General features: G+C 35.7%; 1 protein-coding gene across 4 annotated transcripts in view; it reads right to left on the bottom strand.

The window, feature by feature from the left end:
• WRN (WRN RecQ like helicase) overlaps positions 1–22800 on the bottom strand; it is a 152532-nt gene that overhangs the window by 83314 nt on the left and 46418 nt on the right. For all 4 annotated transcript variants that reach the window (XM_043561003.1, XM_043561014.1, XM_043561032.1 and 1 more), the window contains exons 7-15: positions 21150–21219; positions 14445–14559; positions 10138–10561; positions 7443–7523; positions 4208–4343; positions 2576–2651; positions 1047–1114; positions 650–758; positions 30–98 (exon numbers count right to left, since the gene is read on the bottom strand). In XM_043561003.1, coding sequence (XP_043416938.1) covers positions 30–98; positions 650–758; positions 1047–1114; positions 2576–2651; positions 4208–4343; positions 7443–7523; positions 10138–10561; positions 14445–14559; positions 21150–21219 — 1148 coding nt within the window. The remainder of the gene's footprint in view (positions 1–29; positions 99–649; positions 759–1046; positions 1115–2575; positions 2652–4207; positions 4344–7442; positions 7524–10137; positions 10562–14444; positions 14560–21149; positions 21220–22800) is intronic.

The raw sequence follows: 22800 nt of genomic DNA, 5'->3' as shown, positions 1-22800 counted from the left end.
CCTAATCAGAAATCATATAAGTTACTCACAATTTAATATCCTCTAGAACATTTTTTGACTGTGCTGATCCCAGAAAACAAGCTGGAATGTTGGACATTCTATAAGAAGAAAAACAAATATTCTGGAGTCATGTACACACTACAAATATCAACTTAATTCTTAAGGAATAAAGAAACAATGATGAACAATCCTCTTCTTTGCAATCTTCATTCTTTTTATAACTCACTGATTTAATAAACAAATTCCTTCGAAGGCCATATGAGAAAGCAAGTTGTTAAGGCAGGTTTTTCAAAAAGATTGTAAGCTCAACTTAAAGAGGTTTAAAATGTTTCTGTAACTTAAAATTATACTTCCATGTGTACACTTCATATCAAGCTAAAGAGTAAGGGTAACCAAAAGAGAAAAGACTTTTGAGATATGGATGTAAACTGGCTTAGAGTTTGCCGTTACACAAATTTTTACTGCGGCCATCTGGTAGTCTTGGATTATAGAGAACTCAAGAAAGAAGGTAAGTCCTTCCACCAAAGGGTCATGTATCACTAATAAAGATAGAGCAACACTCACAGAAATGTGTTACTGGGAACTAGATTTTAACATACAGGATAGATTACATGTTTCCTTCATGGAAGAAAAAGAAAACATTACTGACTGAAGCTGGAGCACTTGGTCTTCCATCAAAGAAATAAGAGGAGAGATGACAAGGCCAATCTTGCCTACATACACAGGTGGGAACTGGAAGCACAAACTCTTTCCATATCCTGGAAATAAAAATAATACACTGATAGAAATAAAAATAAAGACTTGGTACTTTGATTTCTTCTTACAACATAGTTGGCTGAGATGAACCACTAACATTTTATCCTCTTATCCTCCTAACAGCTAATTCGTGCATAAATTTGAGCATCTAATCTCAGATCCCTCTCTTCTGAATTTTAAATCATTTGCATTTGTATTTATATTTTGAGAGTACAGTGAAAGATTACACCCTTGAAAACCTTTAAGTTTTATATTTTAGAGGACTACATTATTGCTTGAGTACAGCTTACCAGTTGCCATCACAACAACATTATCTCTTCTTTCTTCCAGTACAGAATGAATCACCTTCCACTGAACCCTGCAGGGTAAAAAGCAAAAGGCTATTTTGTTTTACTAACAAAAAACCCAAGGACAAGTTGAAACCCGTTTAATTTTTTCGCTACCTCCAACAGAATTTGTTCTACATTTTTGAGCTTCGATACAAAAAATGTATAAACCCTGGAACTTTAAAACAAAGAGTCCCATGTGATCAAGCTCCCATTCAAGCTGATCTCACAATTACGAGTTTCAACTGGTATATGCATTAAATTTCATTACATATATCAAAAGTATAAAATAAATTCTAAGTTTCGTACCAGGAATCCAATAGAATCATCATTGATTTAAAATAAATAAAAGAAATGTTCCAGGGGCAAGGACTGCCTGAGAAGGGAAATGAGGGAACTTTCTGGAATGACTTTAATGTTCCATATTTGGCCAAAGGCTTAGGCTGGTTTGACCATCTCCTCGTATGTAAATTTTACATCAAAGAAATAAATCATAAATATATAGCTATAGTTAATGATTTATACGCTGAAGTACTTAAGGAGATGTGTAATGGTGTCCACAATTTACCTTGAAATGCATTTTTAAAATTGGATAGATTAAGGAATGGATAGAGAGGTGACAGATGAATACATGATAAAGCAAGGATAGTAAAATGTTGAATATACAGGTATTCATAGTAAAAAAAATCCTTTCAACTTTACACTATCTTTGAAAATTTTTAAATAAAATACTGAGGGAAAAATCAATAGGCAAGGTGATCTTCTGATGTGCTGATAATGACCTATTTTTTCTTATGTGAGTGCTGGTTACACAGGGTGCCTAGTTTGTGAAAATTCATTCATCTGTACATTCATGTGCACTCTTCTGTATGTAGGACATAGTTTAATAAAAAAAACATTTAAGATCAAAGAAAAAGGGAAAGAAATGTCTCCATGGGTTAAATTTTAAATTCCCAGAATAGGAAAAATCCAGTCTAGATTTTTACATTCTTATTAATTTACTTGTTCTTCATCTCATTTTTATTCATCTCCTTTTAATACTTATAAATGTGCCCCTTAGACATAAATACATTTGAATACATTAAAACTGGTAAGATTATCACTGTTCTTCCAACTGTTGTCTTATGAATTTCCATTATATCAGCATGCTTTGGACAGTAAGATGTACAAAACAGACACACAGATATTTATTCAATGAAAAACAAGTCAGTGTTAAGTTAGATTAATTTATTGATGTATTTAAACTAGTTTCTACACAGAACTCTCTCTATGGTAAAGAAAACCATTTTCCTCTCTTACAAAAACAATCTGCAGATATGAATTTTATATAAATATTATTTTAAAATAACTTTGTAGTCACAGGAAATACAGTGTGGAATATATAAACTACAGTGAAGTTGTGCTACTACTATTATACGGATGGACTACTTGCCATTTTTCCTTTGTGTAAAAAATTATGAATATGCAATTTAATTAGGAGAGATTATACTCACGGTTTAAAACTTGAATGGCCAAAGTACTTCTTGAGGAAATTAATTTGCATTTCATTAGGTCCTGGTAATGAATGGTCTGAAAATAAAAGTAAAATGGCATTTACGTTAAAATATAAGTGATAGGGAATAAAAATTTTTATTTCATTGGCTTCTTTTAAAGAATTTGGTGAGGGGCGCATGGGTGGCTCGGTCAGTTAGGCGTCTGACTTTGGCTCAGGTCATGATCTCACAGTTGAGTTTGAGCCATGCATCAGGCTTTGTGCTGACACAGCCTGGAGCCTGCTCTGGATTCTGTGTTTCTCCCTCACTCTCTACCCCTCCCCTGTGCACTCTCTCTCTCTCTCAAAAAATGTTTTTTTTAAAAGAATACAGTGATAAATAACAAAGATTACTGTTTCCTGTCTTTTAAATCCAACTAATTTGGCCCTCTGGATACTAGTCATGACTCCAGTTACACACTTTGATTATTACCTAATACCAAGGATTAGAACTGTGTTGTTCTACTACAAAGTGGTTCACATTTTGCCAACACTATAAGAAAACAATGTTTCGGAATTTGCTACAGTTCTAAAACGTAACATGTAGACCTAGCCACGGCAAGCAATATACCAATGCAAATGTCATAATACAACCAACTTTCAATTAATAGTAATCAGAAATTAAATGGTCACAAATAAAATCCAGAGATAAAATTAAATCTTATTTTAGTTACCACTCCACCAAATCTTTGGCCAAAATTTTAACTGCCTAGCACAATGGAGTTACATTAACTTTTACTCAACTGATTTTTATTTTCTACTCAGGTTGAACAGTTTATGAGTGGCCAAGAAGAGCAAAGTATCAAGACCATTTACCTATAAACAAATGAAAACTTATTATACTTCTCAGCTTTAACAATTCCAAATAGAGAACTAAATTGATTTGAAGATACTATGCCTTGATTTAATATAAGAAAACAAACAGAATAACACTTTCTTTACCATCTTCATATACTTTCCACCTACAATATTTATGTTAATTTTCCTACATTATAACATTGATGAATCTAACTCTAGAGAGTGTTCTACTTCACGAGAAGACCCCATGGTTTGCCATAATGAATTCTGTTACTTAACGCTTGAATAACAGGAGGTCATTTCATGGATTCCTTATGATAGTTGGCATACACAGTATGAAAATTAGTCTGTTTTGCAGTCTGACATTGTGCCACTTGCTTTAAGTAATAAATTCCTGGAGAACAGAAACTATATCTATGTCTTTAACGATAATGTTTAATATAAGTAATTAAGGATTCTTATTAATGATTTCCTATTAATTTTTTGAATATAAAATATATTTCGTGAATATATAATATATATATATATTACCATATGCGCCAAATAACATACACATCACATCACATCACCATATGCGCCAAATAACACAACATTTCTATTATGACACTTTTGTTAAAAGTAAGAATTATGCTTTATAAAGACCAAAGCACTAAGGGACTTAATAACAAGTTTTTAGGACCTTATTAATTATATGCCACAAAATTCTTGCCTCCAAAGTGTTTAAAAACTGGACCCTAAATTAGAGTCAGCGGTAGATACCAGAGGTGAGTCACTGCAAACATATTACAGCACATACCTTCATCATCTCCTTCTTCTTTAATAGTTTCAAACTCATCTTCATCATCTTCAAAAGGAACATCCAGATTTCTGTCCATTTTTATGCCTTTTGAATGAATTGAATCTGCCGTGCCACTATTTAGATTTTCTAAAGACTGGAAGTTTAAAAGAAACCTTAGAAGCAAAACCATTGACAGTGTCGTATCTTTTTCACCAAACACAAAAGGAGTATTATTAACAGAACCTACAATTTTGTTCAAAGCTAACAGATGTGCAACCACTCTCACAAAAGAACATGTGTGCTCTGGTTTAAATATGTACTCAAGAGTGGTTTGTAAGGCACAAGGCCAAAGATGGAATACTTCCAGCATAAACAGGGTTCATTAATAGCATATAATGAATTGCCTATGAGGAAAGTTACCAAAATTTGAATAAAATTTGAATTTAAAACTTTTCTTCTTGGGGGCGCCTGGTGGCTCAGTCCATTAAGCATCCAACTTTGGCTCAGGTCATGATCTCATGGTCCGGGAGTTTAAGCCCATGCCGGGCTCTGTGCTGACAGCTCAGAGCCTGGAGCCCGCTTCAGATCCTGTGTCTCCCTCTCTCTGACCCTCCCCCATTCATGCTCTGTCTCTGTCTCAAAAATAAATAAACATTAAAAAAAAATTTTTTTTTTTTAACTTTTCTTCTTGGGGCGCCTGGGTGGCTCAGTTGGTTAAGCAAACAACTCTTGATTTCGGCCCTGGTCATGATCTCACGGTTTGTGGGATCCTAGGCTTCATACTTGGGATTCTCTCTCCCTCTCTCTCTCTCAAAATAAATAAACGAAGTTTAAAAAAAACTTTAAACATTTTTTTCCTTTATCATACTTCAATGTTTTCAATTGCCAAGAGGTAAATGCAGGTTTGACTATTATTTTATGAGTTTCTCCATATCATGTGTCAGCATAACATTTAAACAATAAACAAATAATAAATGTATTTTTTGTGAATTATGTGCATGTGTTTATGTGAATTGTGAAAACAACAATAAGATATTGTAATAATTTTAGGAAAGGAATATTACAAATGTGAAATAAAGCTACTCTTTATTTTGGCTTGACAATATTGGATTTTCTCCCCTAAATGAAGATTATCTATTTAAAGAATGTTAGGATATTTCAAAATTGTTTCATCTATATGGGGTTTTTTTTGTTGTTTTTTTGTTTGTTTGTTTGTTTTTTACTGAGAAGTGACAGGAAGAATTGTTAAACCACAGTTCTCATTTTCTCTTTTTATTAAACCGTCCACTTAATATATTTGACTTTAATAGCTTTTTTTTAAAAAAATTTTTTTAAACGTTTATTTATTTATTTATTTATTTTTTTTAATTTTTTTTTCAACGTTTTTTATTTATTTTTGGGACAGAGAGAGACAGAGCATGAACGGGGGAGGGGCAGAGAGAGAGGGAGACACAGAATCGGAAACAGGCTCCAGGCTCTGAGCCATCAGCCCAGAGCCTGACGCGGGGCTCGAACTCACGGACCGCGAGATCGTGACCTGGCTGAAGTCGGACGCTTAACCGACTGCACCACCCAGGCGCCCCTAACGTTTATTTATTTTTGAGACAGAGAGAGACAGAGCATGAACAGGGGAGGGTCAGAGAGAGGGAGACAAAGAATCCGAAACATGCTCCAGGCTCTGAGCTGTCAGCACACAGCCCGACGTGGGGCTCAAACTCACAGACCGTGAGATCATGACCTGAGCCAAAGTCGGCTGCTTAACCGACTGAGCCACCCAGGCACCCCGTTTAATAGCTTTTTTAAAAGTGTATTCATTTCAGGCCTGGAAAAGAAAGAGTGATTCTGTTCCCGACTCTTCATTCAAGTCAACAAATATGCTTAGAAAAGCATTCTGAAAATAAAGTTCTCTCATATGTGCATCCAGATTGCCTTCTAAGAGGTTCAATATACAATGTAAGATTGTGGATGTCTGCAAGTGTCCTCCAAATGCAGTACTTGAACAGCATTCCGCAGAGAAATGGTTAATCAATAAAGGAGTACGATTTAGTATTTACATTCTATTATTGCTATTAGCTAATATTTATTAAACACTTAAGAAATGTCAGGCTCTGTACTAAGCTCTTCACAAATGACACCTTAAATAATAGTTACAGCTGTTAACTGAGTACCAAAAAGACTAAGAAACTTGCCCAAAGTCACACAGCAAATAAATGGAGAAGCTGGGATTCGAACCCACATCTAAATTCAGAATCCAAAAATAATTAATTAATTAATTAATTCAGAATCCACATTCCCAGTCACTACCCACTACTCTGGCTCAAAACTAAAGAATCAGGACCCTAAACTCATTTCATTAGAAAGAAAAAAAATCACATCAACCTAAAGATGAGGAAAAAAGGTACACATTATGATGAACTTCTGTGTTTTTCTTCATTTTTAATTAATTTGGATAAATTTAAGCTTTGCTTTCTTATTGTCCATCCCTAGTTCATACCTGACAAAGAAACTGGAGGTTGGGTGAAATGATGGAAAATAGACTTATAAAATAGTATTTTCAACTGTGATAATAAGATAGGGGTAGATGAAACAACTTAAAACATTACAAAATTATATATAATAACTATATCCATAGTAAATAAGACTTTTTCAAAGCAAGTGAAGAACAATACTGAATGTATAACAACAGAGCTTCCAAATCAAAGGGGATACACATAGATGGGAAGAAAAAGAAACCTATTTCAATAGCAGAGGGCAAAATTGCTACCCATTTTCCAGGAAAAGATTTAAAAGGAGTGACCTGGGAGAAATATGTTTTCTAATATGTAAAAATTAGCGTACTACTAAAACATTATAAAGATGTAAAGAAATATGAAATGGAAAACAAAATCTAGGGGCGCCTGGGTGGCTTAGTCGGTTAAGTGTCTGACTTCAGCTCAGGTCATGATCTTGTGATCTGTGAGTTCGAGCCCCACATCAGGCTCTGTGGTGACAGCTCAGAGCCTGGAACCTACCTCCGATTCTGTGTCTCCCTCTCTCTCTGCCCCTTCCCCGCTCACGCTGTCTCTCTGTCTCTCAATAATAAATAAATAAATGTTAAAAAAAAAAATTAAAAAAAAAACAAAAACAAAATCTAATGATTATGTAATTGACAGTAATCACACTGTGGGAGGACATTTAGAATTAGGTAATATTTTACTTAGTTAAATTCCCTTTTTAAGGAACTGGAAGCAAATTTCCATAATTTCAAACTTACCTTAATCATCTCTAGTTCTAAATCTTCATCACTTTCAATTACATAAGATACATCCTCTTCATTATCCTTGGAAAATAAATCCTTTAAAAAAATAGTATTTCAAACATTAATTTTCCAATGTAATTGACACAATACCCTGTTTTCTACAAAATAAAGTTACTATGCATGAGATATCTTTAGACAACTTTCTCTTCTTCTCCAGTAGATAAATTTATAATACATATTTATATGTTTATATGACACAGAGATAGAAAGGGAGAGAGGGTGGTAAGGAAGAAGAGAAAGAGGGAGGAATAAATAGATGCAAAGAAACAAAGAACCAAAGAAAAGGAGAATTAAGGAAATGTAACTGGAAAGATAGACAAGACAGACTGACTTGAAATAAAACCCCCCACAAGCTAAAAGTGAGTACAAAGTGACAAGTTCGACAATGGTTAAACAATATCAAACTGTGTTTCCCCGACATGAGTACAAGAACCTCCCTACAATGTTGAAAAATTCCATTCCATTCCAGTCCATTCCATTCCATTCCATTCGAGGAACAACAGGTGTTCTTTTATATCTACTGATTTTAGGAGCTCACAAAAAAGCTGCTATGACTGTAATAATACCTTTAGATTAATCACTTTTACAAACAGTACCTACACATATTTGAAAAACTGTATCAGATATGTTATTTATTCAGATATTGCAAAGGTTCGGATATGAGGAAACTTTACAATTTGGCAATCCCCAGGAAGCAAGGGTCCAACAGCATGGGAACCTGCACAAAAAAAAATGCAGAAGGACCCAAAAAAAGTCCAATCTTTAAACTGAAAGTAGGAAAAGGAAGTCTAGCCATAATTAACCTGCAAAAATTAAGCCTTCAAAAAGGATTTTAAAGTAAGTTTTATAGAAAGAGAAAAAATTCTTTTACTATCATTTTACCCTTTTAAATAGGGTCTTTAATGAATAAAGAACAAAATTGCTAATGGTTATTACACAATAAGAATGGCAATAATTGGGGTAAAAGATGGCAGTGAGATCATTAAATTTTGATCATTCTATATCATTTTATGAAACCTATCATCTTAAAATGTATACCTAATATGAAATTTCCAAAAGGTTAAAGGTTGATGTAGCCATTAGCAAAAGATATTTCCTAAAAGGGGGATATGTTTTACAAGTGGTTGGGGTGAAAATAGCTTGAAAATCTTTTTTTACTTTTTAATTTTTTTTTTTTTTTTTTTGAGAGAGACAGCAAGCACGTGCATGCACATGAAAAGGGCAGGGACAGAGGGAGAGGAAGACAGAGAATCTTAAGCAGACTCCACGCCCAGTGCAGAATCTCACACCAGGTTTGATCTCACAACCATGAGATCACAACCTGTGCTGAAATCAAGAGTTGGACACTTAACCAACTGAGCCACCCAGATGCCCCTTGAAAATCATTAAAAAAAAATTTTTTTTTAACGTTTATTTTTGGGACAGAGAGAGACAGAGCATGAACGGGGGAGGAGCAGAGAGAGAGAGAGGGAGACACAGAATCAGAAGCAGGCTCCAGGCTCTGAGCCATCAGCCCAGAGCCTGACGTGGGGCTCGAACTCACGGACTGCGAGATCGTGACCTGAGCTGAAGTTGGACGCTTAACCGACTGAGCCACCCAAAATAAAACGCATTAATATGTAGGTAGAAGTGATTACTAATATAGTTACGAAACAGAGAATTTCTCAAATACTAAGATTTTGATTGCCACTAGAAAACTGAAAAGGGAAATAACCTTATTATATGACTTTCAAATTTAATTTTAAAAACGTAAAACTTCATTATTGCAAAATAAAATGCATAAAATTCTACCAAATATGGACATCACAGGTAATTTTCTAAACTAAGGAAAAACAAATGAGACAAAAGTATAGGCTATATGATGTCTCTTTTTATGGTTTGTCTTTACAATAAAAGAAACACAAAGATTTTTCTAATACCACCTCATTATTTCAAAAAATATCCTTAACTTAGCCAGGAGAAAAACATTACCTCACAAATTAAACTAATAAAATCAGAACATAATAAGAAACCTAAACATGAAATTGACAGAGAATATAGAAGTTTAACAACAATTAAGAAAAAAACAGGTCAAGACTCTCTGGATGCCAGGAAAGGGTAGTGTCAGGCAAAAATATCAGTTTGTTAGAAACCCTCTTACAACAGCAAGTAAAGAAAATCTGTATGAGGAAATAAAACTACTTCCAAAGCAAATTTGGAAGAGTAAACACTAGTAGGTATATAGGAAATCCACAAAAAAAAAAGAAAAAAGAAAAAAGAAAAAAACCCAGAGTTATCTATTACATAAAAATCAGGAGAAATGTTAAAATAGCAAAGTACAATGAATGTGTACTGACACTTTAAAATCTTTTCATTCTAAGACCGTAAGTTGCTGCTTATTAGACTCAGTCAAAGCAGCAAACTAGAGCTCACATGTCAAATTCAGCCCACTTTTTGTTTTTGTTAGTAAAGTTTTACTTGAATGCAAACAAGCTCATTTGTTTACATTTGTCTATAGTTGCTCTCACATTAAATTGGCAGAACTGAACAGTTATAACAGGAACCGTGTGGTCTGCAAAGCCTAAAATGTTCACTATCTGCCCTTTTACAGAAAAACATCAGCAAACCCCTAGTAGTGAATGAAAATTGTTTTCTCTTTTTTTTTTAGTACCTCAGGAGATTTGCAAGTAACATCACTAAGAACTTTTTCCTGAGCCTGCTGCTCCAAAATCTGTAGTTCATATTCTGTAATATCTAATGAGTGCAAACAAATTCTTTCTGTGTTCTCTCTCAACTTATTGTCTTCTTCTAATACATCTTCAAGCCCATCTTCTCTTTGTTTTACTTCATTTCCAAGTACATTTTCCTCATCATGTTTAATTATATCAAGTGTTGTGTCCCACGTCTCATCTTTAACTTTAGTAAAACTTTCATGTTCTCTAATTTGTTTCTGTTGTACTCCATCAGAAGTTGGATTTTCCAATGGTGATAAGTGAAAATTAGCACTGGGCCTCAGTTCAGTCTCAATTGAACCAAATATCGTCTTCCTCCATGAATACAGATTTTCTGAAATATCATTTAATAGTGTAGAAATCCTAAAAAAAATTAAGAAAGGGTAATTCAACTTTAACTGCAATAACTATGAACACAAGTCATAATGCTTTTTAGTAAGTACAAGCTTTCTAGCCTGACTTTCACTTAAAAGACAAATTGGATTAAAATTATTCTTCATTCCCTAATAACCACTATATGCTTATGGCTGTGGGTTATTCTCTAGTACTGTAAGACACTTCTATATTTAACTTGTACACGTACTAAGCATATATGCTAATATGCTTGTTGACCTGTAGGCTTACTAGTGTCAGTAGCCTTTAGTCCCAAACTAATTATTTATGCCAGTTACACTTTTTGTGGCAATTAATTTAAATGTAAGTCAAATCGATGATACATGAACACCAAAAAAAAATTTGTTTTAAGTTGAACATGCTGAAAGACTCAGCAAATTTCCTTTTTTATAAAAAAAGTTGATTAACTATAGTCAAAACAACCAAAAAAGTTTGGAGGAAAAATCTTAAAAACTCCTAGGACTCTGCATTCAGATTGTTTCAAGTGTCTTAAGTTTTCACTAATTTCAAAGAAACTAAAACTAGAAATTGCAAATGATACACAACGGGCATGAGTTAAAAAAGAAACTCCAAAGAGCAGTCCTATAATGAAAGTCCTTTAATGAAAAAGCCATGATAAATATAAAAAGACCGAGAAACAAATATATACTAATATGTTAAATTAAAAGAAAATTTTTATGATCCTACATTTTAACTAACTTTTTCAATTTGCTGATCAATTACTAGTCCCAACTGTAACACATAAGAGTGTTTATGTTATAATTCAAAAATGATGCTGTTTAGGATAGTCAATAATCACAAAACTAGAATATATTCTTTGGAATAAGAAAAAAACTTCCCATCAGTGGACAAATAAGAAAATATGGAGAGGCTGTATGTGAATAAATATGATATGAATTTTTTTAAGTTTATTTATTTTGAGAGAGAGCATGAGCAGGGGAGAGACAGAGAGAAGGAGAGAGAGAGAATCCCAAGCAGACTCTGCACCACCAGCATGCACCTGATGGGGGCTTGAACTCATGAACCAGGAGATCATGACCTGAGCTGAAACCAAGAGTTGGACACTTAACCAACTGAACCATCCAGGTGCCCCATGATAAGAATTTCTTAACTCGTTAATTATAGTTGCTAATAATAGCATTTTAACTAAGTGACTTTAAACATCTATTTATAACCAAACCTGCAAAGGAAAACCACAGCTAGAGTGTAAATTTTTTTTTTAATGTTTATTTATTTTTGAGAGAGAGAGAGAGAGAGAGAGAGAGAGAGAGAGAGAAAGCAAGTGTGAGCAGAGGAGGGGCAGAGAGAAGGAGAGGGAAACACAAAATCCGAAGTAGGCTCCAGGCTCTGAGCTGTCAGCATAGAGCACGACCCAGGGCTCAAACTCACGAACCGTGAGATCATGACCTGAGCCAAAGTTGGATGCTTAACCAACCAAGTCACCCAGGATCCCCTAGCGTGTAAAATGAGACACACTATCTTGTCTGTTGGTAATAGGGTTTATTAAAACAATTTTTAGTTACTTCATAAAAGTGGAAGTTAGGGGGAGAAAAGAGAATATGATAAGCAAAGAGACATTTTTACTATTTAGTTAACAATTTTGTTTAGCTCTTCTAATTCTTCTGTATTGAAATTAATACTTAATAAAATCTGACATGACTTTTAAAGTTTTATATTGATGATTTGAATAAAAATTTGATCATTTATGGGAATAAACTATCAAAAATGCTGAGTTGTTTCATGATTTTTTCCCATGCTAAAAATAGCACCAAAGTTGGGCTCAAGCTTAAGTTGACAAATCTACATCAATACAAACAAAATCAAAATTAAATTCAAAACCTAAAAACTCACTAATTCTAACATTCTAAAATTGTTCAAATCTTATGGAGAACAGTTAGCATTATACTTAGGTATTCAAATATAAGAACCACACATAAATAGTTTAGGAGAAACAGATATGTGACATCATTAAATTGTTAAATGCATGGTAATGTTGTAACATATAAATACAGCAACAGTGACATACAGATTGACAAGACTGTAAGAGCTTATTTATTCTGTGCTAACATCAGAGGATGACATGCCTCACGTGAGGTAACTATTTACTCTAACAAATATCAAAGGCTATCTTCTTCAGTAAGGCATAATATACTTTTCCTTCTCTCTTGGAATTGTTATTATGCATATTAGTAGCCTACAGAAAGCATCAGCACCCAAAAGAATGCCAAGGACAGGACAGCAATACAAAAGATGTATAATGAATTTAAATCAACAGCTAAGAAGTATTGTACAATCCAATACCTTCCAGGTTCACTGAAGCATAAAACTGTCCCCTTCTCTAACAGACCTAAATTGACTCTACTTTTAAAGTTCTCACTTCTAATTTTTATAGTTTTTTCCACTCTTTCACAGACTGCCACCTTTAACTTCCAGGTGTGGTCATGTGCACACCCTTCCTTATCCATGCCTGGTTTTCACTTTAACTGGATATCCAAGCTTATCAAACTGTATCTAATAACAAAAAGCAAATAGGTTCTGAATGGGTTTCATCCACTATGTACTTCAGTGAGTTTGAATTCATGCTTACGGCATGTATTTTGGCATTCAGAGGCCTTTTTTGCTCCCCCTTGGTTCTAATGTGTAATTTGGTAAGTTAGGTATTATGCAGACTTCTCACAAAGAACCTGAAATAAGAAATTTAACTAGTCCTTGTTTGACACTGAAACTTGACAAGATCTTTCTTTACTAAAGATGAATCCAGTATTTCCTATTCTCAAGTTTTAAGAACACTTATATAGCTTTGTTATTATAAAGTAAAGCATTAATGAGACATCATCTACATTTAATAGACAGTCTAACTGCTGGAACAAAAATCTGGAATACATGTAAATACCATGTAAACAGTGATTATTTTTCTTTCATGGAGGGAAAAATGTAAAATTGAATATGAAATGGCTCTACTGGTACCTGTCCCCATTTGACAGTCAGTCTTTCAGAAATTCTCAGTTACATAAAAACCACTAAAACAAACTAGGGGGAAAAAGGACTTTGAAAAAGATCTGATTCTCTGTATCATATTTTGAAATATCACAGTCAACATATATCACAAATCTCATCCCCCAAAAATACATGAACATTGCATTTTGTCAAAATCAGAATTCTATTTCAACAAACTGCTGACATTCCTACAAAGTATTTTTGCCTCAATATTATATTACTACATTGTAATCATTCCATGTTCAAGAGTATTCCTGATTTTAGAGGAAGTCATTCAGCAATTAAGGCTCCCGCAAGGCCTAGTCCCTGAAAGAGTCAGCTACAAGGCACCAGTAATCCAACCTCTATTAATCCAAATATCTCAAATTATCTAGGGCTTTAGCTATAAAATTACATTTAAAACCTGAATGCCTCTTGTTCTAACACTGTCCTGATTAGGTAGAATTCCTATTTAATAATCAGATTAAAAAACCAGAAAAATGAAGCTACTAAATATAAAAAGTGTTTTTATTTATACATTTTAGGCGATCAAACTGTAAATATAATTAAATGAGAGATGCCCATAAACAAAAGAAAAAGACAACATTGAATCTAAAATATTTTCCTTTCTGTGAACTTCTGAATTTTATTTTACTTTGTTTCATAAAACATCCTACAGAGCAGACAGAAAAGCCTTAAGCTTTTGATCTGCAATGTAACAACTGGAAAGGTATTTCTCAAATTTACACATCAGTCCATGTATATTTCTATGAATCAAGCAAATTGCTATGAATCTACCTTAATGAAAAGTAATTCTTTATAAATAGGAATGTACAGTAAGAACAAACACAATTGGTAAAAACAGATAATATTTAACCTCTGTGGATCTTCCAATTTTTTCAAAGTGTCAGGAAGACGCTTAGCCAGATCCATCATATCCTCAGATACTGAAATCAGTTGTTTCTTCACATCACTAGATAGCATTTCTTCCTCTGGAAAAAAACAATCAACATCACTTTTCAAACCACAAAGCAGGGCTCACATTTTCCTTTTCTTTCTGTAAGTGAGTTCCAACAAAAGGACTTCTTTATCCTATCTCCACATCACCTTAGTCACTTTACGTCCCTTTCAAACTTTACTTAAATTTTAAATAAATTTCAAATGATCCATATTCATACATATTACAACCAGTGGTTATCAACCTAATCAGAAGACGGTGGAAATGAGAATCTGAACCCATCTACATTATTTCAAGATCGGAAATCAGCATAACATCACTTGGGCTGTTACTTACGAAAAATAGTTTGGTAAACATAACCTTAGCCAACAGCCATTCCTCACTTCCCTAGTTATTAGGACCAAAATAAAATACAAGCCTTTCCAATCAGCAATCATCTTCCAAACCCTCAGCTTCATTCTGTCTGGTGCATCGTTCCCCATCCACACCACACCTGCCCTCCTTTCCAAGCCCTTCCCCTGCTTAGAATTTCTTACACTTCCTCACCGTCTTCTCTTGTCCTTCAAAAGTCCAGCTCCTCTGATGCATGTGACATGGGATTACACCATCTGCTAGTCGTGCTTGCTGCACCTTGTAACCTCAAAATCACAACCTTTCATTCACTGAAGGTTTTGCTGCCTGGCTCACTGTCTTTCCCTTTACTACTACTCCTGTGGTCATTCCTAGTGATTTTACCACTCACAGATGCTCCGCCTAAAAGGGTGGCCTTCTCAGTGCTTTGATCCTTCCGTTTCCAACAATCTTTTCCTCAGCTGACCTCAGCCACCTATTCCTATAGTCATTTGACCTTATAATTGCCAATAAAGTCACTACTTCCAAACTTTAATTGTAAGCATTCCACCCTCCAAACACCAGCATGCTGGCTTTCTTTCTAAAATGCCTTCCTCAATATAACTGTTCTTTCACACTTTCAGAATGAAAATTTCCTTACACACCTATCCTTCCCACATCCACTCCCCACCATGTCTTTTTTTCCTTTCTTACCCATTTTCTAGTAATCACTCCCCTGTTTGGACTCTCCCCTCTTTTGCTCCTTCCTCCCTCCATGGTACTTATGTAGGAAAGCTTGTACCCTAATTAAAACCAGCTTTTTTTTTTTTTTTTTTACCTACTGGATGCCTATACTCAAAGAGTTTAATATAAATGAAAATAAAACCCAGCCATGATGACTCAGCTTGCTTTAAATTCTTAACACAGATCTCCACTGAAGTAACGACTGTTAATTATTCTACATTTCCCACTCTCCCACTATCAAGATGACCATTTCATACCTCTTTCTTTCTCTCCAAGCCTCCAACACCTGCTTGCCCCTCCTTTCATTCGGGGAACAACTTCACCTCTCACTACGCTAAGAAAATACAAAAAGAAAACTATCTCATCTGCCCACCCCCAATCTGCTGAGTCTGCATTCATAGAACTTCTCTCATTTACAGCAAAATTCCATGAAAGTGTTGTCCATACGCACTGTCTCAAACCTTCTACTCCCATTTTCTCTTAATCTGTCTCCAACCAAGCCTTCACCCCCACCCATGCAGCACAGCTGCTTTGGGAAAGGTTACCCACGGTCTCCACACTGTCAAATCTAATTGTTGGGTCTAGTTCCACATCTCCCCCAAATACTCAGGTGTTTAAAACAGCTGATAACTTCTTCTTCCTTATAAACATATTCCTCACTTGCCTTCCAAACACTACACCTGTTTCCCTCTGTCCTTCACTGCTGCCCCTTCTCAGGTCCTCTTGGCTGCACTCTCCTCCTCTTCCTGATCTCTAAATGTGGGTGTGCCCCTGACATCAATACTTGGGCTTTCTCTCTATTCACTCTCTATTTCATCTCATCTTGTTTCACTGCTTTATTTATTTTTTAATGTTTTTATTTATTTTTGAGACAGACAGAGCATGAGCAGGGGAGGGGCAGAGAGAGGGGGAGACACAGAATCCGAAGCAGGCTCCAAGTTGTCAGCACAGAGCCTGACATGGGGCTCGAACTCACAGACTGTGAGATCATGACCTGAGCTGAAGTCAAAGGCTTAAGTGACTGAGCCACCCAGGCGCTCCTCATTGCACTGCTTTAACTACCATCTGTACCTTGATGATTCCCAAAGTCACATCTCCAACCTCACCCTTCCCCCTGAACTCGAGTCACACTTCCAAGTACAATGTTCTTGGGTATCAATAAGCATCTAAAATGTAGCATATCCAAAACTGTAACCTGGATTTTTCTCACCCAAGCTCATTCTTCCTATGACCTTCCTATCATAACTGATCCTTCCATTCATTCAGCTGATCCAACCAAAATATCTTAATTGTCCTCTCAGTCTCTACAATTCACCCCTTACAGAGAATTCATCGGCAAATCCTTCACAATACATACCTTCAAAACATATACACAACCTTCCACTTCCCACCATCTCTACTACTACCAGCCTAACCCAAACAATTAATTGTCATCTCTTGCTGGGACTATTATAGTAGCCTAATAGACTTCCCTACCTAATCACTTGCCCTCTTACAGCAGCCAAAAAAAAAAAAAAAGAAAAAGAAAAGAAAAAAAAATCCTTTTAAATTAAAATTTAAGCATATCATTCTCCTGTCCCAAATCCTCTTGGGTTTCCCATCATTCTACTTTGTATTTATCTTAATAAAATATGCATTCATCACCTATAAGGACCTAAATGATCTGGCCCAAGCTACTTTTCTAGCCTCACTTTCTACCACTCTCACCCTTATGCATTTTGCTTCAGTTATCCTCATTGGTCCTTTTTTTTTTTTTTTTTTTTTTGAGAGAGAGAGAGAGAGAGAGAGGGTGCAAGTAAGTGAAGAGCAGAGAGACAAAAAGAGAGAGAGGGGGAGAATCTCATGAGGGGCAGAGAGAGAGAGAGAAGCAGGCCTCACCCAGGGCTAGTGTTTTACCCAAAGCAGGGCTCACATTCACCTGAAGCGGGGCACAAGCTCACCCGAAGCAGGGCTCGAGCTCACAGGATGTGGACCTTGAACTCACAAACTGTGAGATCAGGACCTGAGCCAAACTCAGATGCTTAACGACAACATATACTTGTTGCTCCTTAAATAAGGCAAGCAATCACCCTCAGACACTCAGCTCTTCCTCCGAAGACTGCTACATTCTTCCCTCAGATATTCACATGGCTCATTCCCTCATTTCTGTGAAATGAAGTGAAGCGCTTGTCTCCTGTGTTCAATGCATTTTCCCACCAACCAAAACTATACCTGACCCATGATAAACACCCATCAAATATGTGATATGAATGAATATCCCCTTTCCAAACCAATCTAAAAAAAAGTTTACACATGCTTTCTCATGTTTCTTAGCTCTAATAAGTCCTCTATCGTGTTCATATGATTTCCATTCACATCATTCTGCTCATGCTATGGTTTAGCACTTCCTTGTTACCAAAGCCTGGGGACCCTTTTCTGTTTTAGTAGCACAATGCACAAATAACCACTCTCTCCCTGGAATACTCTTTTGTCACTCATTACACCAAAGCTGTTGGAGTATAAAGGTTACAAACAACTAACACGTTGCCAAAACTAGTGATTAATTCTAAGTCCTCAGTTTCTCAAACTCTCAGCAGAACGTACTAAGAGATAGCTCCTCCTACTTAAAACATGCATTTCACTTGGCTTTCTGCACATCAAACCTCCTAATTTTCTTCTCTGGCTATGGCAACTCCTTTGCTGTCCACCCCCCATCATGCAAACATTAAATACTAAGAGTTCCTCAAAATTCTTAGTCCCAGTCCTTTATCTCTAACTCTCAATTCTTTTATTTTTTTTTTATGTTTCTTCATTTTTGAAAGAGAGAGAGCACAAGCAGGGGTGGGGTGGAGAGAGAGGGGGACACAGAATCTGGAGCAGGTTCCAGGCTCTGAGCTGTCAGCACAGAGCCCGACGTGGGGCTTGAACTCACGAACCGTGAGATCATGACCTGAGCCAAAGTCGGACGCTCAACCGACTGAGCCACCCCCAGGGGCCCCTTTAACTCTCAATTCTTTCTCTCTAAAACCATCCTCTGAGATACAGCCTGGATATCTAAGTGCTGCCTGGCCACCCACACCTGCTATCTCACAGCCATCCTCCCTTTAAGACATCTAAAATCAGCTGTTTGACTGACTCCTCAGCTCCAAATCTTGCTCCTTCTCTTCATTGGGTTTCATCCCTGTTGCTTATGCCAACAACATAGGAATGATCCTTGATACATGGCTCACATCATCACACCAAATTCTGCTGATTCTCTGCTCTATTCAATGTATAGATTGAATCTATCTCCTTCTCTCCATCCTCAATACAACCATCCAAGCCAGGCCACCGCCCCCTCTCCCTTGGATTGCTCTTGCAGCCTCCTAACAAGTTTTCCCACTATGACCCTTGCCCTCCCACAATTCATTTTCGACTCTACAGCCCAAGTTATTCTTTTTTTTTTAATGTTATTCATGTCACTCCTCTGTTTAAAACTCTAATTCTTAGGAGGAAATGTAAACTCCTAATGTAAACATGGCCTATCTGCTTCCCTTGGTCTGCTTCCTCTTCATCCCTCACTCGTCATACTCAACAGTTCACCATAGTGAACTAGTTTCAGTTGCCTATAGATACTATGATCTCTTTCTGTACCTGCTATTCCCTGTGCCTGTGACACTTTTCCTCTACTCTTCAGCTACCTAACTCCTGTTCCTATTTCAGGGTGTACATGAAACATCACTCTCTGCAGGAAACCCTGCAATACTTCCACATATGCATTGGACGACTCTCCTAGGTGCTAACCAAAGTGCCTTGTTTTCCCACATCCTAAGACTCCTCTCCCTATACTGCAACTGCCTTTTTTTGTTCATCTCTATAGCCCCTAAGAAATGTAGGTCTCCCTGTCAGGAAGCAGATCATAACTGTCTTATTCACTACTGTAACTCCACATCATAAAGTGGTCAACAATTTTTAATGAATGAATAAGTGCATTTTTACCTGCTATATCATTTAGTGTTTATTAGCTACCATCCTGGGATAAATGACTATTTTAACAGTGAGAAACAATGTGCAAATATCCTTTTGTTTTCTGATGTTATAATCCACTGTAATTCTTTAAAAAAGAAGAAAAAATACCATCTTACAACCAAAAGTGGTCATTTGAAAATATCATCTATAAATACACCAAGGAAATTAAAGGACAATGAGGCTGGCATAACTCTGGCTTCATAATAGGAAGCCAGTGAGGGAGAAAAAAATAAAGAGTAGTAATCTTCATTACAATTCACTAGGATCCTAGTCAAAGTATTTCACCTTAGATGTCACAATACACACACACATATAATACAATAAAGAATAAAAGTGGGAGTCAAAGAATGCGGTATTGCAATGACAGGTACACAGATACCAGGACTTCTAGTGGCAATTTATATGTTACTTAATAAGAAATATCTTACACATCTCTTGGAAACATTTTAATTGGGGACAAAATTACAAGCATAACCCAGAAGTAATTCTACAAACCACAAACTCAAAAAACCATGAATCCCCTCTGTTGCATTTAATTCTGTTATGATTTAAATAAATTCTATATTATTCTCCAGATCAGCTTCAAAAATGTATCATGTGCTCAGTTAATCAAGATAATTTCTAGCCACAGTACCTTTGGCTATAGAGAGTCAGCAAGCATTCATTAGAAGTGGCTTTCCAGGGAGAGAAAGAAAGCATAAGGAGACTTCTACCTTAATAGGTAAAGAAGGAGGGTCTACCACAGAGGATATGGATCCCTTCTCAATGGCACGTATAAAGGGTACAATATAATTTTAAGTGAGATCATGCCATATCTTTAAACTTATTTAACAAAATCACTATTTTAATTAACATCTTCAACACAACTGTTTTCTATCTCCAAAGAAGCTACAAGAATAGGAATAACAACTCTATACAAATCAATATAGGTGCATGGAATATTTTGTCCCTCTTAGTGCTCACAAGTATTCTATGCTTGTGATAGATATTTAGCTATCATCTACATTTCAAACATGGGGAACCACGTACATCTCAAGTCACATGGCATAGATTCCCCTTTGGCTTTTGTGACATGGAAGCCCACATTCTTCCACTATCCATGTAAGTCTGTTATCACTGACCTATCAAGACAGCTAAGAAAAGCACTGAAGTTGAACAAAGTAGTCATTCTTTCTGGAGAAAAACAGTGGTTATCCTACCCTAGGGAAAATTTAGAAATTTAAACCAGGACACTATGAAGTAACTGGTACACTTCAAATATTTATAGCAAGGATGTACATCATCTCCAGCCTGGGAGATAACTGGCTGTATCACTGATATTATCAAAGCCACAAAGCCCCAGCTGAAGAAGCCTAATGAAGTGCAATGTGACAAAGTAGTAAATGCCTGAAACTCTAATCTCTGGCCAGACAGATCTCACACCCTAATATCAGCATGGCTCAGGCACTCAAGAGGCTGTAACAATACTAAATAGATTGCACACGTGTGAATATTGACTTTTTGGAGATAAACCTCACAAAAGAGCACATTCAAATTTTCTTTTATTTTTAGATCATCACATACCTTTTTTTATAGCAAACATTTGCACAGCATCACTTAAATTCTCTAATTTTCGATAAATGATGAGACCAGCCTACAAAAAAAAAAAAAAAAGAACAAAAACAAAACAAAACAGAGAAGTTATTTTTGCTAAAAATAACCAAAATGAATGAGGTGCCTGGGCGGCTCAGTCAGTTAAGTGTCTGAGTTCAGCTCAGGTCATGATCTCATGATTCGTGAGTTTGAGCCCCGTGTCAGGTTCTATGCTGACTGCTCAGAGCCCGGAGCCTGTTTCAGATTCTTTGTCTCCCTCTCTCTCTGCCACATCCCCACTTGTGCTCTTTCTCTGTCTCTCAAAAAATGAATAAACATTAAAAAAATTTTTTTTTAAAATGAAGCTATATGTCCCATCTTTAGAAAAATCCACAGTAGTGACTCACAAAGCACCTAAAAGGCTGCATTCAACTTATTATGTTACACAAAGATCTATGCCTTCATTAAATCACCTTACTGATTATGAGAACAGAGAAAGCAAGTGACTTGTGCCCTAAAATAAACGTTCAAAGTTTTTACTTTTTAGCATTCAATATTACAAGGAGTTATCCAAATCAAATAACTTATAAGTAGACTCCAACAAAATACAAACAAGTAAGAAAAATTTACTTTGACAACACATATCCACTTCCCCATATCTCACTAAATCAGCTGGGAATGTCGACATATGAACAGCCCTCCCTCAAGGCACTGTTAAGAGGAACAAACTCACACTGAATTATCATGAATAAAAATGCTACAGAACTTGCACGATTTATCAAGTTTTACAATTTTTTTTTTTTTTTTAACAGAACATAAAGGGGAATGCCTGGGTGGCCCAGCCAGTTGAGCATCTGACTTCGGCTCAAGTCACTCTCTCTCAAAAAACAAAAAAAAAAAGAACAAAAACTCCACTTTATTAACAGAACATAAAGGAAAATTACCACCCTATTTCCTGAAAAAAACTGAATTTTTTGTTTATAAAAAAATGGTGGCTCCATGCCTAAAAACGGATGCAAAAAGGAAAACAACAATATATTCATCTACAAATAAACGTATAAATTAGGGAATAAGAAATCCACTGTGACACAAGATATATTTCTTGAAAAAACAAAAAAAACAAATAATGCTATAAAGATAAGTCCAAATTTCATGATGTACAAATATGTAAATATGAAAATACATCTGACAGCAGTGGAAAGCTAAATTTGGAGGCAATTTACTTAAATTTTTAGCATGTTTTAGATATAAATATAAGAAATAAGGCCAGTTTCAGTATAGAAACTATAATTATTTTTATTCTGAAGCTGCTTATAAATCAAATACATCATCAATACCATTTGTTGTTTACTCAGCCTGGGCTTATTACTATTCCATGTTTTCAGAGAGATTACATTTTTTACATACAAACTGGACATTATTTTGGCTTCATGACAATTAATGCCAACCTGATTTAAAATATTTGAGTTGCAGCCACCTGGGTGGCTCAGTCGTTGAAGCGTCTGACTTCAGCTCAGGTCATGATCTCGCGGTCCGTGAGTTTTTTTTTTTTATTTAAAAAAAAAAAAATTTTTTTTTTTTAACATTTATTTATTTTTGAGAGAGAGAGAGAGAGAGAGAGAGAGCATGAACAGGGGAGGGT

Source organism: Prionailurus bengalensis, chromosome B1 (genome assembly GCF_016509475.1).
Source record: "Prionailurus bengalensis isolate Pbe53 chromosome B1, Fcat_Pben_1.1_paternal_pri, whole genome shotgun sequence".
In the NCBI taxonomy this organism is placed as follows: domain Eukaryota; kingdom Metazoa; phylum Chordata; class Mammalia; order Carnivora; family Felidae; genus Prionailurus; species Prionailurus bengalensis.
Note: the sequence above shows the minus strand (reverse complement) of the source record. Positions and strands in the feature narration are given on the sequence as shown.